The sequence below is a fragment of the Simochromis diagramma genome, unplaced genomic scaffold (genome assembly GCF_900408965.1).
Source record: "Simochromis diagramma unplaced genomic scaffold, fSimDia1.1 OVJJ01000031.1, whole genome shotgun sequence".
NCBI lineage: Eukaryota > Metazoa > Chordata > Actinopteri > Cichliformes > Cichlidae > Simochromis > Simochromis diagramma.
Genome location: NW_024386983.1, coordinates 291,436 through 304,012, shown reverse-complemented (window position 1 = coordinate 304,012; position 12,577 = coordinate 291,436). Strand labels below are relative to the sequence as shown.

The window sequence follows — 12,577 nt, the reverse complement described above, 5'->3', positions numbered from 1 at the left end:
ACATTCTGATTATCTCACTGTTTGTCATCCACATTTCTCAACGCTCAACTTTAAGTTATAAACAGATTCATGGATATAACAGATGTGGTGTCAGTGTGTTTTCTGGCATATAGTTGTGATCATTGTCCCGTTGATGCCCCAGTTTGGTCCAAGCTTCAGCTTCGGGATAGATGGCCTCACATTTGACCTAGACTACGTTGGTATACAGAGGAGCTCATAGTCCACTTAGTCCACAGGCTTTCTCCTGTAAACTCTTCCAAACAAGCCAAACTTGTTCAGTCTTTTTCCATCTGTGCTGTCATGAACTTTAAAATTGAAACGAGGCCTGTAGTGTCTCAGAATCTGAGGCAGAGCTCTTAGGTTTCTGTTGTTTCTTTGAGCATCGAATGGTCCGATCTTGGGATGAACTTGCTGGAACATCCATCACTGAGAAAATTGTCTTAATGTTTCCCTCTTGTAAATAATCTTTCTCACTGCAGAATGATGGACTTGTTTGAAAATAGCCGTATAACCTCTCCTAGGTTGGAGCAACAGTTTAGTCTCTAAGATCACTGCTGACGTCTTTCCTTTGCTTTCTGTTAACGCACACCTGAATGCTTCGGACTAGCTGCTAGAAAATTGGTGTGTTTGATCAGCAGCACCTGGCTGCCATTTACTTCTCTTAATTCCTATAAAAGCAACAAGGATCCACTTGATTTTTCACAGGACTGCATGTAATCAGGAAACATGTCCTTAAACTGACCATCGGAGGATTCTGATAAACATTTGTTCAAAAGGAAACGCAACGCAGACATGATCAGTGAGCTGTAATGTGAACATCATCTCATTACATCTGAAACAGAAATTACTTGCTGAGAAACTCTTTCACATTATTGCTTCTCATATTTCGCTCTTTCTCGTCTTGAACAACATCTTCCAATCCTCATTCCTCCTATCTTCTAACCCGACTGACCTGGAAACCGGGATTTCCAGGGACCCCTGAGGGCCCAGTCTGTCCTCTTCTTCCTGGGAACCCTTGTCTGCCTGCAGGGCCCCGCTGTCCCTTGTTTCCCTTCTCACCTGGAGACAGGAGCAGCATTCACAGGAGGTTATGTTGATGTTACTGTCAATAATAAGAGTGCTGGGAGACAGCTGCACAGACTGGGACTCACCTTCGATATCCTCCACTGTTAAATCTCCTTTCTGTCCTTTAAAGCCTTTGACACCCGGCAATCCGGCCCGACCCTGTAAACAAAGCAATCAGTCAAATAAACAGAGCAGTGGTGGCTGCTCAGATGACCTCTGACCTTGTTGCTCAGTTGCTTTACCTGCTCACCAGTCTCTCCTGTGTCTCCGGGAACACCGTACTCTCCCCGAGGACCTGTGGGTCCAGAGGATCCTTGGAAGCCTGGAAATCCCAAGTCACCCTTAGGGCCAGGTGCACCTCTTAGTACAAGAGGAAGGCCACAAGAACAGCTGCCACAACTACCTAAAACACAGAAATTAGGGTTCGGTCGATCTCTAACCCTTATTGAGCACTTCCAGCAAACATTAGCAAAACGATCTGACTGATTAATAACGTCACTACGACTGGCTGTCCGGGCAACATGGACTCTACTTAAGGCCAACATAGGATGTCTTCGCTATAGACAGTATAACAGACGGACACAGCTGAAGGTGGCGACACCTGTTACTGCAAAAGACTTCCAGTTGTACTGAAGTGTATGGGAAAAGTGCCCTCTGCCCCCTCGCTTTGAAGACGTTAGTACACATTTCATTAACGCATTTACAAACTCATTCTTGAGGTCATTTTGAACAAAACATTAAGTCTGTTTTTATAAATTATGCTCATTCTTAGAATAAGAGAGGAAGGTTATTTAGGAGCATGCTCATTGGTTAATACCTCAGTCACAATTTGTTAGCCACAGCGTGCGGTTTCACAATCAGTCAGTCAGCCACAGATCGATAGATCAATCAGAATACGACGAGTGCTGGAGACCGTGAAGTCCTCAGCTGAAGTCTTAACCCTTTAAGACCTACCATAGAACCAAGTCCGCCAGAGCTTATATTATATTTTTACATGTTGTAGTGCCATTTCTGGGAGCATTTCAAGTTGCTATACATCAATACAAGCATTACAGTCTATATTTTAATAATATGTCTGCATTAAGTGCATAGTAATTACATAAATTGCAAAAAAAGTGCAATAAACTACAGAAAAATTGAAAATCGTTTTTGTTTTTTTAACATATATTTCTACTTAGAGAAATTTAAGAGGCTTATCTCTGAAAACTGTAAATACAAAAAAGTTGCACAAAATAGTTTCCCACCACAGGAAATTTATTTTGAGTGTCTTCATAGTTTTATTTTTGAAATACACCAATTTTATATACTGCAGGAAAAACGAAAATAAATATTATAATGCAAATTTGCAAAAAAGCAGCATATGCATCAAAATAAACTATTTCCAGCAGTGCAATATGAGTCCTCAGCATCCCAGAAACGACACAGAAAGTCATAAAGTCAAAGATAACTTTTAAAAACACCAGTATAAGCTCATGAGGCCTTGATGGTAAAAAAACTACATTTTCCGCAAAAATGACGTCACTTCCGGTTTCGGGCAGGTCATGGCAGACATGCGATAGCTCACGCTGACGTCGCCAAAGTAAGGAAGTGTTATGAACAGCTGATCGGATCAGCAAAGCCTGTTTCTGGAATATTATATTTTGTTGCGGCAAGTGCTTTTTATGCCAGTTTTTTGCAAAGCTATATGTGGAAGGAAACTGTGACGAGGACAAGCTGATGGCATAAGATGTATGTACAACTTCTCCGGTTTCATATGCAAAAAAATTATTGCGCTAGCTTACGTGTTGCAGTGCTACCGGGATTTAAAAGTAGTTGCGCAAAACGGAGCGTGCCCGCTCTGACCGGCTTTAAAGGGTTAACACACCAGTGGGTGACATCTCAAAGCTAAATCTACGTACCGTCTAAGGCTTCACAGCAACAACATGAGTGAGGAAGCAGTTAGGTTATGCTCTTCATAGCTGGAAATGGTTAGCTGGTAAGTTAGCATTAGCCAGAAGTTTCATCCAATAAAACTCATCTGGATAAGAGTACAATGAGAACCTAAAGGAAACAGCTAGTGATGACTTTAGCATGTGATGATACCTTTGGTTTCGGCATTAAAAAGGTCAGATTGCCTTTTTTAAATGACTTTGTCAGTTGATGTTTATAAAATGACCGCTGCAGGATTCACGTAGCATAATGTGGACAGGGGTGTTGGTACCCGTAACAAAACTGTTGACCGATCGTGGGGACAAAAGCCAAAAGCATTGTTCATCTTTTAATCTCTTCTTTCCCCCATTTAGCAAACGCAACTGTGCTAATGTGACGTGGCCTGAGTGTGCACATATTTTCACATTAAGGTTAAAAGCAGCTCATCAGTCTCCACCCTTTAAACCTTTAACTGGTGTAAAAGTCACGATTTCAGTCAATGTCTCCAACCAACTGACCTTAATCACAGTGAGCCCTGAAACCATGTGGGCCGAGCACACCTGGGGTCCCCACGTGGTCCTGAGGCTCCAGGGAGACCAGTAGGTACCTTTTAAAGACAAACAGGAAGTCAGATTATTGAGAAAAAAAATCAACTGGACAGTGACAACATCCCATACCTCTGTTAAATATCTGCACGTCTGACCCTGCAGGCACCTCAGGTGGACAACACTAAGAGACAACCACTGTTGTCTGGTAACCTGGAACACCTTTCTGTGACGTTTATGTCCCCTGGAATCCACGCGCCCTGGTTTCTCCAGGGTCTCTCCAAGGGTTGTGGGTTTCTCTGGTAGAGATCTGACATGGATATCCTCTGACCCCCATTGCGATTCATGGAACTCCGTCTTGACCTACAACTCCCTGCAGTCCTGAAGAAAACAACAAAAACTATCATACTACATTAAACATGAAGCAGAAAACATCCTTCTTACCACAACACCACTATGCTGCCTCTAATCAAGTTCATACCACCTTAAATCTAACCATGACACTTGAATCACCGTAGCTCAACTTTAAGATTCATTCAAGATTCAAGAGTCGAGGTCTTTATTGTCAGTACAACAGTATACGCAGCGTACAGCGCACCGAAATGCCGTTTCAACCCCAAGCCCCTCATGGTGCATTTATAAGAATATAAAAAATCTCCAGGAGTTATAAAACTAGAAGAAATGGGTTTGTGCAGTAGGTATTGAATACCAGCTTCAAGTTACGAGTCAGAGTATTGTGAACGAGACAGGATGAAGACATGTGCATTATGTAGATGTGTTCAGCAACTGAAAGTAACAAGAAGCTGAGAAAATAATCTCACCACAGCAACCTCATACTGCCTTACATCAGGCTGCTACCACCTTAAATCTGGCCTGATGAGTCTCAGACCACCTCACCAACTTCATCATCATTAAACCCCCCAAAGTGGTAGATAATGACCCAACGTTGTGGTCTCATCCCATTTGTAATCTGACTACACAAACTCGTAATAGCGCGTAAAATCTTAAAAAACTCTCTGATACGATTTTAAAGCTTGAAACCATTTGAACATCAGGTAGGAAGCACCACCTCACCCACCCTCTGACCCAGACGCTGCGCCTTTATCCACAGCAGGAAGCTTTCCCTTTTTTTGATTTTGACAGAATTTTATGCCAGACAGTTTTTTCTGATGATGATTTATATCTGACAGGAAAGATCTCCAATACTCAGTGATAGCATATTTTTCCATCATATAAGATGTTTCACCTGTGTCATCGCGCTGTGCTGAGATGTTTGCCAGCTCACATTGCTACAGAAACAGTAAAAATATGCAGGTACTCACCAACTATTGATCTGCCAGGCGGTCCTGGGGAACCGGGTATTCCCATCCGCCCCCTGTCTCCATTAAGGCCGTGCGGGCCGGGTGACCCGGGATCCCCAACTAGACCTAGAAGACATAAAGTAGTCATTGGACACCAGAGAAGAAGAATTGTGAAAGAGCTGATTGATTGGTTGCATTGATCCATACCGGTGTACGTGATCTCTTCCTCCCGGGGGTGCCTGGAGGCCCGGGATCTCCCCTTTCGCCCTGAGAACATACAGAACACAACAGCTTTATCTTTACTGAGGTCATTTTGTTTACATGATACTAACCAGATCATCGGGTTCACAGCTTCTAGTAACAGAACATTTACGTCTGTGAATGGGCGAAGGTTTCAGTGTTCTCACAAATCACGTGTCTGGTTTTTACTGATGATCTGGCTCTGCTGGCCAGGTGGTGACCACGCAGCGGGGAGGTCTGCAGCTGAGCGGTAGAGATCAGACGTCCGAGGTCACGGACAGATAACTGCTCAAAGTGTAGGACTTCAAGAATCTCAGAGTCCTTTTCACGATGGATGAATTTCAGTGATGCAGACGCTGCACCTGTCTGTGGACCATTTTACTGGTCTTCTGTGGTTAACTTCCTGCTCGTTTTGCCCTCGTTACCTTTTGCATACATTTTCCGAGTCTTCTCTCGCCCTTTGTCGTGGTGTGCTACAATGCTCTGTGCTCCTTGTTCCCTGGTTCCTAGTGTTTTAGTTGGGATGGATGGGAAGCTTTGCTTTTATCCACAGTGACATAAAATATACAGGAAACAGACTGACCTTAGGACCATTTCGTCCAATCAGACCTGGGAGTCCTGAGCTTCCTTGGATTCCCTGAAAACACCAAAGAAAAACCAGACCTGATGATCCGAGGAACAGCACAGAAGTAGAAACAGGAATCTTCTGCTTTGACCAACCTTAACTCCCTTTGTTCCCACGCAGACCAGGTTGTCCAGGGAGTCCCTGAAACACAGTTCGTTCAGCATCAATACCTCAAAGATCGATGACATCTCAAGTTTTAATTAAGTCTATAGTCTGATCAAAAACTGCTTAATATTGATCGCACATCTTACCCTTGGTCCAGGAAGCCCCAAAATCCCCTTCTCCCCTTCCATCCCAGGTGGCCATTCAGACCCTGAGACCAACAATTCAATATAAAAATATCTGATCAGTAACAGTGCTACTAAAATGATATTTGGAGATGTGGGGCACAACAACAAATGGGTTTTAAAAACGGCAGTTGAGTATCCTTCAAACACGAGATTACAGATGACAATTTCAGGATGAGCGATAGTCCTGAACTCCGTAAATCGGGAGAATCCTAACCTTCAAGTGAGCCTGGTGCCCAAGAATCGAACAACAAAGAGAACTTCAAGTTTCCTAAATAAGATATTTAACCTACCAGCTGTCCGTCAATTCCACAGGCTCCTTTAACCCCCCGGGAGCCCTGAAATATCCAACATATCCAGCATGAGAAAACCGAGAGCAAAGCCTACCAACAACAAGAGATATCAGAAATCAACATTTGCAACATTTGCTATTTAAAGTTTAACAGAAAACAGGAAGTCCCCTTAAATGTGCCATCTGATAGGCTGTAACAGAGTGAGGCTCCACCTACTTTGTCTCCTTTGATGTAGAGGTCTTCGGGTAGGGTCAACATACTCAAAGGGCCCCGGAGGTCCCTGCAAACCCTGATCCCCCTGTGGACCACACAAACTGCTACAGTCCTGGCACGGCACATACTACACAGTACTGGTGCGTTGCTCTTGCTGCTCTATTACTGCAGTAATTGTCAATGGTGAAGTGCAATTTATACAGGTTTTTAGTGAAATGAAAACAGAAGGTAAATCAGTCAAAGCAGAGCTCTGCCCCAAACGAGGTAATCTAATGTGACTTTTGCACAGCGCTATTGCCTCGCGAGGCTGTTCACCAGCTGCTTGATTCAGTTAAAAGAACGGGGGCGTGGTTGTACCTCATCTCCTTTCTGTCCAGGCAGAGATCGACCTCTTTCCCCCTGAAACGCACAAACAACAAATTCTGAAATAAAAGGTCAGAAAACGCAGTCTTTCAAATTACTCTGACGCTATTCACAATACTATCCTCTACTACGTGCACATTTACTTACGGGTGGACCTCGAGAACCCGGGCCTTCCAGGTACGCCCTGCAACAGACAGCAAAGATTTCATTATTGCAATTAATAAAATAATTCTTTGTTTCTCAGCTGAATTTGTAAGTTGTACAAAAAACTGTCTCCAACTTCTTGTGTAGCTTAATTTTAATGGAGAGACATAATGTAACGCCAAAAACACAGAAAAAACACGTTACAAAAACGTTATGAATTGAAGTTTTTGAGCCCCTACAACACCCAGTCTGGCTCCCGTACAGGGAGCTGAGACGCAGTTTTTCTAAACATGGCGTCTCTGTGGCTTTTAAACCCCAAAAACACACTGCGCCAAATATGTGTCCACCCCAAGGATCGGGTCGCCGACACAGAGTAACATAGTGTACGCTGTTAAGTGCCAGGATTTATACATCGGGGAAACCAAACAAGCTCTGGCTACAACACAGAAGAGCCACCTCGTCAGGCCAGTGGACCTTCAATGATGAGGACGTAACATCCTGGACAGGGAAGTTTGAGCAGTGTTCATTTACTGGATTTACTTACCTGGATGATCAAGCATGCATCAAGACTCCCATACAGGTTATATCTGTGCTTCAAAACCCCAACGTGGAACAGTAGAAACCTGAGACCAGGTCCCTTTAACTGTCCTCAACTTGAACACGTGACACCAGATTACTTTCTTCAAGCAGTAAATGTTAACTGGTGACTCACGTCTTGGCCTTTTGGTCCTGGAGAACCCAGTGCTCCCTTTGATCCCGAGAGGCCCTGCTCACCCTGCAGACAGACAGACAGAAACCTGAAGGAGGACCACTACAAGTGAACGCTTCCTCTCTGTAAACCCGCTGGCATGTGTGTCACATGACAGTTTGTTTACTCACCCACAGACCGGGATGTCCACTGGGCCCAGCATCTCCCTGTCAGACAGAAATGCTTTGATTAATAAGCCAAATCCTGATCCTAACCTGCAGCATGTACAAGTGTACTTACAGTCACTCCAGGGTTACTGATGAAATACACCGCCTGATCTCCTGCCATATCCTTTCGGTCCTGGAAAACCCTGAAGAATTAAACACCACAGCGATGGTCAAATAGTACTGGACCAAAGATACAGTGGGAGGCAAAGGTTAACCTTGTTAATAGTCATTATTTTCCTGTATAAATCGTTGTTACAATAAAAACTGTCAGTTAAATATATCATACAGGAGACACAAGTTTATTGGATTTACAGAAAGTGTGCAATAATTGTTTAAACAAAATCAGGCAGGTGCATAAATTTGGGCTCCACAAAAAAAGAGATGAAATCAACATTTAGCAGATCCGCCTTCTGCAGCCTCTAAACGCTTCCTGTGGGTTCCACTGAGAGTCTGGATTGTGGTTGAAGGTATTTTTGGACTGTTCCTCTTCACTAAACATCTCTAGCTCATTCAGGTTTGATGGCTTCCGAGCATGGACAGCTCTCTTTAAGTCACACCACAGGTTTCAATAATATTCAGGTCTGGACTGAGATGAATGTTGTACTTGTTCCTCTGCATGAAAGCTTTAGTGGATTTGAGCAGTGTTTTCGGTCGTTGTCTTGTTGAAAGATCCAGCCCCGGTGCAGCTTCAGCTTTGTCTCTGATTCTCCAGAATCTGCTGATACTGAGTGGAATCCATGTGTCCCTCAACTCTGACAGGATTCCCAGTCCCTGCACTGGCCACACAGCCCCACAGCGTGATGGAACCAGCACCATATTTTACTGGAGGCAGTAGTGTGTTTCTTGGACTGCTGTGTTCTGTTTCCTCCATGCATAACGCCGCTTGTTATGCCCAAATAACTCAGTTTTAGTTCATCAGTCCACAGCAGCTTATTCCAGAATGAAGCTGGCTCGTCCAAATGTGCTTCAGCAAACCTCAAGCAGCTCTGTTTGTGCTGTGGGGCGGAGCAAAGGCTTCCTCTGCATCACTCTCGCATACAGCATCTCCTTGTGTAAAGTGCGCCGAAATGGTTGAACGATGCACAGCGACTCCATCGGCTGCAACATGATGTTGCAGGTCTTTGGTGCTGGTCTGTGGGTCGACTCTGACTGTTCTCACCGTCGCTTCTGTCTCTCCGAGATGTTTCTTGGTCTGCCACTTCCAGCCTTAACTTGAACTGAGCCTGTGGTCTTTCATTGTCTCAATATGTTTCCTAACTGTGGAGACAGACGGCTTAAATCTCTGAGGCAGCTTTCTGTGTCCTTCCCACCATGATGCTGAACAATCTTTGTCTTCAGGTCATCTGACAGTTGTTCTGAGACCCCCGTGTTGCTACTCTTCAGAGGAAATTAAAAGAGGGAAACTTAAATTGACCCCCTTAAATACTCTTTCTCATTATTGTTTTCACCTGTGTATGTAGGTCAGGGGTCACTGAGCTTACCGAGACAATTTGAGGTCCAATAATTAGTTCTGAAGGTTTGGAATCAATAAAATGCCAACAGATTTATGCACCTGCCTGATTTGTTTAAACAATTCTTGCACACTTTCTGTAAATCCAATAAACTTCATTTCACTTCTCAAACATCACTGTGTGTGTCTCCTGTATGATATATTTAACTGACAGTTTTTATTGTAACAACGATTATACAGGAAAATAATGACTATGAACAAGGTTAACTTTTGCATCCCACTGTACTGCAGTACACTGAACTATCCACACACAGGCTCACAGCAGTGTAAGACGAGAAAACCTCATCCTTGTTCTCTCAGGACTCTAAAATCTGGATTCTGGAAAACTGAACGTTTCTCCAGCTCTGATTATTTTTACTGTGGCCTTCGTGACCTCCACAGTGAAGTGTTTGCTATCAGTGTTACTGTCATTTCTGACCAGTTCTCCGTCACGTCCTTGTTCTCCCGGAAGTCCAGCTTTCCCCTTCTCTCCTCTAGTTCCATTACATCCATCCAGACCTGGATGTCCTGGACCTCCAGCAGGTCCCGGGTGTCCCTGGACACACAAACACAAACTGATGCCGAGAGCAGGACATCACTAGGTCACAGCTGACTGAGCTAAGAGGCTGAGAGGGGCGGGGCTTCTTACCGGAACTCCATCCAAACCTGGAAAACCAGGAACACCAAGAGATCCCTGAAACCGTAAACAACAAGCAGACGGTTAAACTGTTCTCCACACAGCTCCTCAGATACCATGTGAGGCCTAACAGAGCTCCGATTGGTCGGGCAACAGAAACAGTATCTCGTCTTCAGAGGGGTGTACTACAAAGCAAACTATGTTTTCAGTTTGGATGGTCTATGTGTAAAGCTCCTCTGGTGTTGTCTCTGAGTGGAGGTGCTCAGCTGACCGAGAGAGCTGCTAACACAGAAAGCCTGACTCTGTTAAAGCTGCGTTGCAGTACAACCCCGAGGGCAGAAACCATGTTCCTTCACCATATGTCCTTTCAGGCCTGCAGCTCCTGTTGGCCCCTCATCGCCTCTCTGGCCTTTCTCTCCTGGAGGCCCCTGAGGACCCGGGAAGCCCATGGGTCCATTAGGGCCCTGCAGACCCAGAGAACCAGGAGCACCCTGCAGGACACAAAGACACCTGTTAATCCTTTAAAAACGGAATAAATCTTAATAGAAAACATGAACAACATCAGGTTTCTATCGAGAGCTCTTCTAGGCCACCTGATCCCGAGGCTCTGTCACTACAGCAAGCACCACTTCTAAAAAATACCAGGACCAATTGTGTTTACATTATACATGCTTCCCTTAGGCAGCATCATTAGAAGACATAGCATACATTTTCACTGCTATGCTGATGACAACCCAGCTCTATCTGTCCATTGAAGCCAGATAACACACACCAATGAGTTAAACTGCAGGAATGTCTTAAAGACATAAAGACCTGGATGGCCGCTAACTTTCTGCTTCGTAATTCAGATCAAACTGAGGTTATTGTACTCGGCCCTGAAAAGCTTAGAAATATGGTATCTAAGCAGATTCTTACTCTGGATGGCATTACCCTTGGCCTCCAGTAACACTGTGAGGAACCTTGGAGTCATTTTTGACCAGGACATGTCCTTCAACGCACATATTAAACAAATATGTAAGACTGCGTTCTTCCATTTGTGCAACATCTCTAAAGTTAGAAATATCCTGTCTCAGAGTGACGCTGAAAAACTAGTTCATGCATTTATTACTTCCAGGCTGGACGACTGTAATTCATTATTATCAGGAAGTCCTAAAAACTCCCTGAAAAGCCTTCAGCTGATCCAAAATGCTGCAGCAAGAGTCCTGACAGGGACTAGAAAGAGAGAGCAGATTTCTCCTGTTTTTGGCTTCCTGTTAAATCCAGAATTCAAAATCCTGCTCCTCACATACAAGGTCTTAAATAATCAGGCCCCATCTTATCTGAATCCTTATCACTCGACAAACACGAAGCCGACAAACAAACTAAGAGAATTCAACTGTCTGCTCGAATCGGAACTTTTGAAACTGTAAATCATTCTCTGTCATATTAGTTCCTCATTAAATACACGTCACATTAACAAGCTGGCTCATGGTGTAAAGCGTCGCCTGTCAGAAAGTATGAGAACATATAAAACAATCAGGAGCGTAACTGAACCTGAGACGGACTCTTTATGAATCGCAGCACTGATGGCAGAGCGGGTGGACTTCATATGGTTTGATCCAGATGTTGGTCCATTCGAGTCCCACATGTGTAATGCTGTTATCTGACCATTTGAGGGCGGTGTGGCACCAAAACAATGACACCCCCCCACACACACAAACTGCCACGAGGGGTTTGGACTGCTTATCATAAAAGATTCAGAAATGAGTGTGTCAAAAGCACAGCACTGTCCACAGCCACATCCACACATGTGCACAGGAAACAAGGTCAAAGGTCAGATTTACTGCATAGACTCAGCCCCTTGTGGTTCAAACTGAGTAAAAGCAGAGAGTGTTCCAGGATAAAGGGAGCGGCGCGTACCTGTGAGCAACAGGTGCCGTCTTGTCGCCCTCACTTTGTGTACACTTGGTTTGTAAGCCTGTTGTTAAGCTGAGTGATGGCGACCCTCAGTGCAGTTTCACTTTAACGCTCTGCTGCATTTCCAGAGCCTTTTCTTATTTTTATTTCTGGACTTGGAAGTGGAGCCTCAGATAATCATATTAGGGATTATTTCCTTTAGATGATATCGCAAATACAAGAATAGGAAACATGGAGTGTTACTAGCAGGCCGAGGTTTTCACTCACAGGGACGACCGAACACGTCTGAGCTCATTATTAGAAACACGCTTAATATGAAGATGCACCTCTGGACCAGGAGATCCACTAGATCCACTTTAACTACAAGGCTGCGTTTGGGCCATGTGATGAAAACAGATGCTTTTCTGAAACTAGGTCATTCGTTCAGAGGTGTGTAGTTTCCGGCTGAGGAAACATGAATATCTGTGAGGTAATGAGGCCTTACGAGAGCAAAACAAGCATAAAAGCCAAGAAGAACACATGGTGAGCATGTACAGACCGAGTCACCTGGGCAGGTGAGGAGAAGGAGGTCAGTGTGTTTATCGCATGATCTGGCTGCAAAGCTGCATCACAGTAATGTAACTGTAGTGGATCAGGTGTTGCAACAGTGACCAAAA

At 44.3% G+C, this 12,577-nt stretch overlaps 2 protein-coding genes across 2 annotated transcripts in view; both read right to left on the bottom strand.

The window, feature by feature from the left end:
* LOC120738418 (flocculation protein FLO11-like) overlaps positions 1 to 12,577 on the bottom strand; it is a 25,319-nt gene that overhangs the window by 736 nt on the left and 12,006 nt on the right. The window lies entirely within an intron of this gene.
* On the bottom strand, positions 12 to 2,058 carry LOC120738421 (macrophage receptor MARCO-like). Its single transcript, XM_040039641.1, has 3 exons — positions 1,308 to 2,058; positions 1,152 to 1,224; positions 12 to 1,059 (listed from the first exon to the last, which is right to left on the bottom strand). The coding sequence occupies exons 1-3, from the start codon at positions 1,608 to 1,610 to the stop codon at positions 932 to 934; spliced, it is 504 nt and encodes a 167-aa protein (XP_039895575.1). The 5' UTR covers positions 1,611 to 2,058; the 3' UTR covers positions 12 to 931.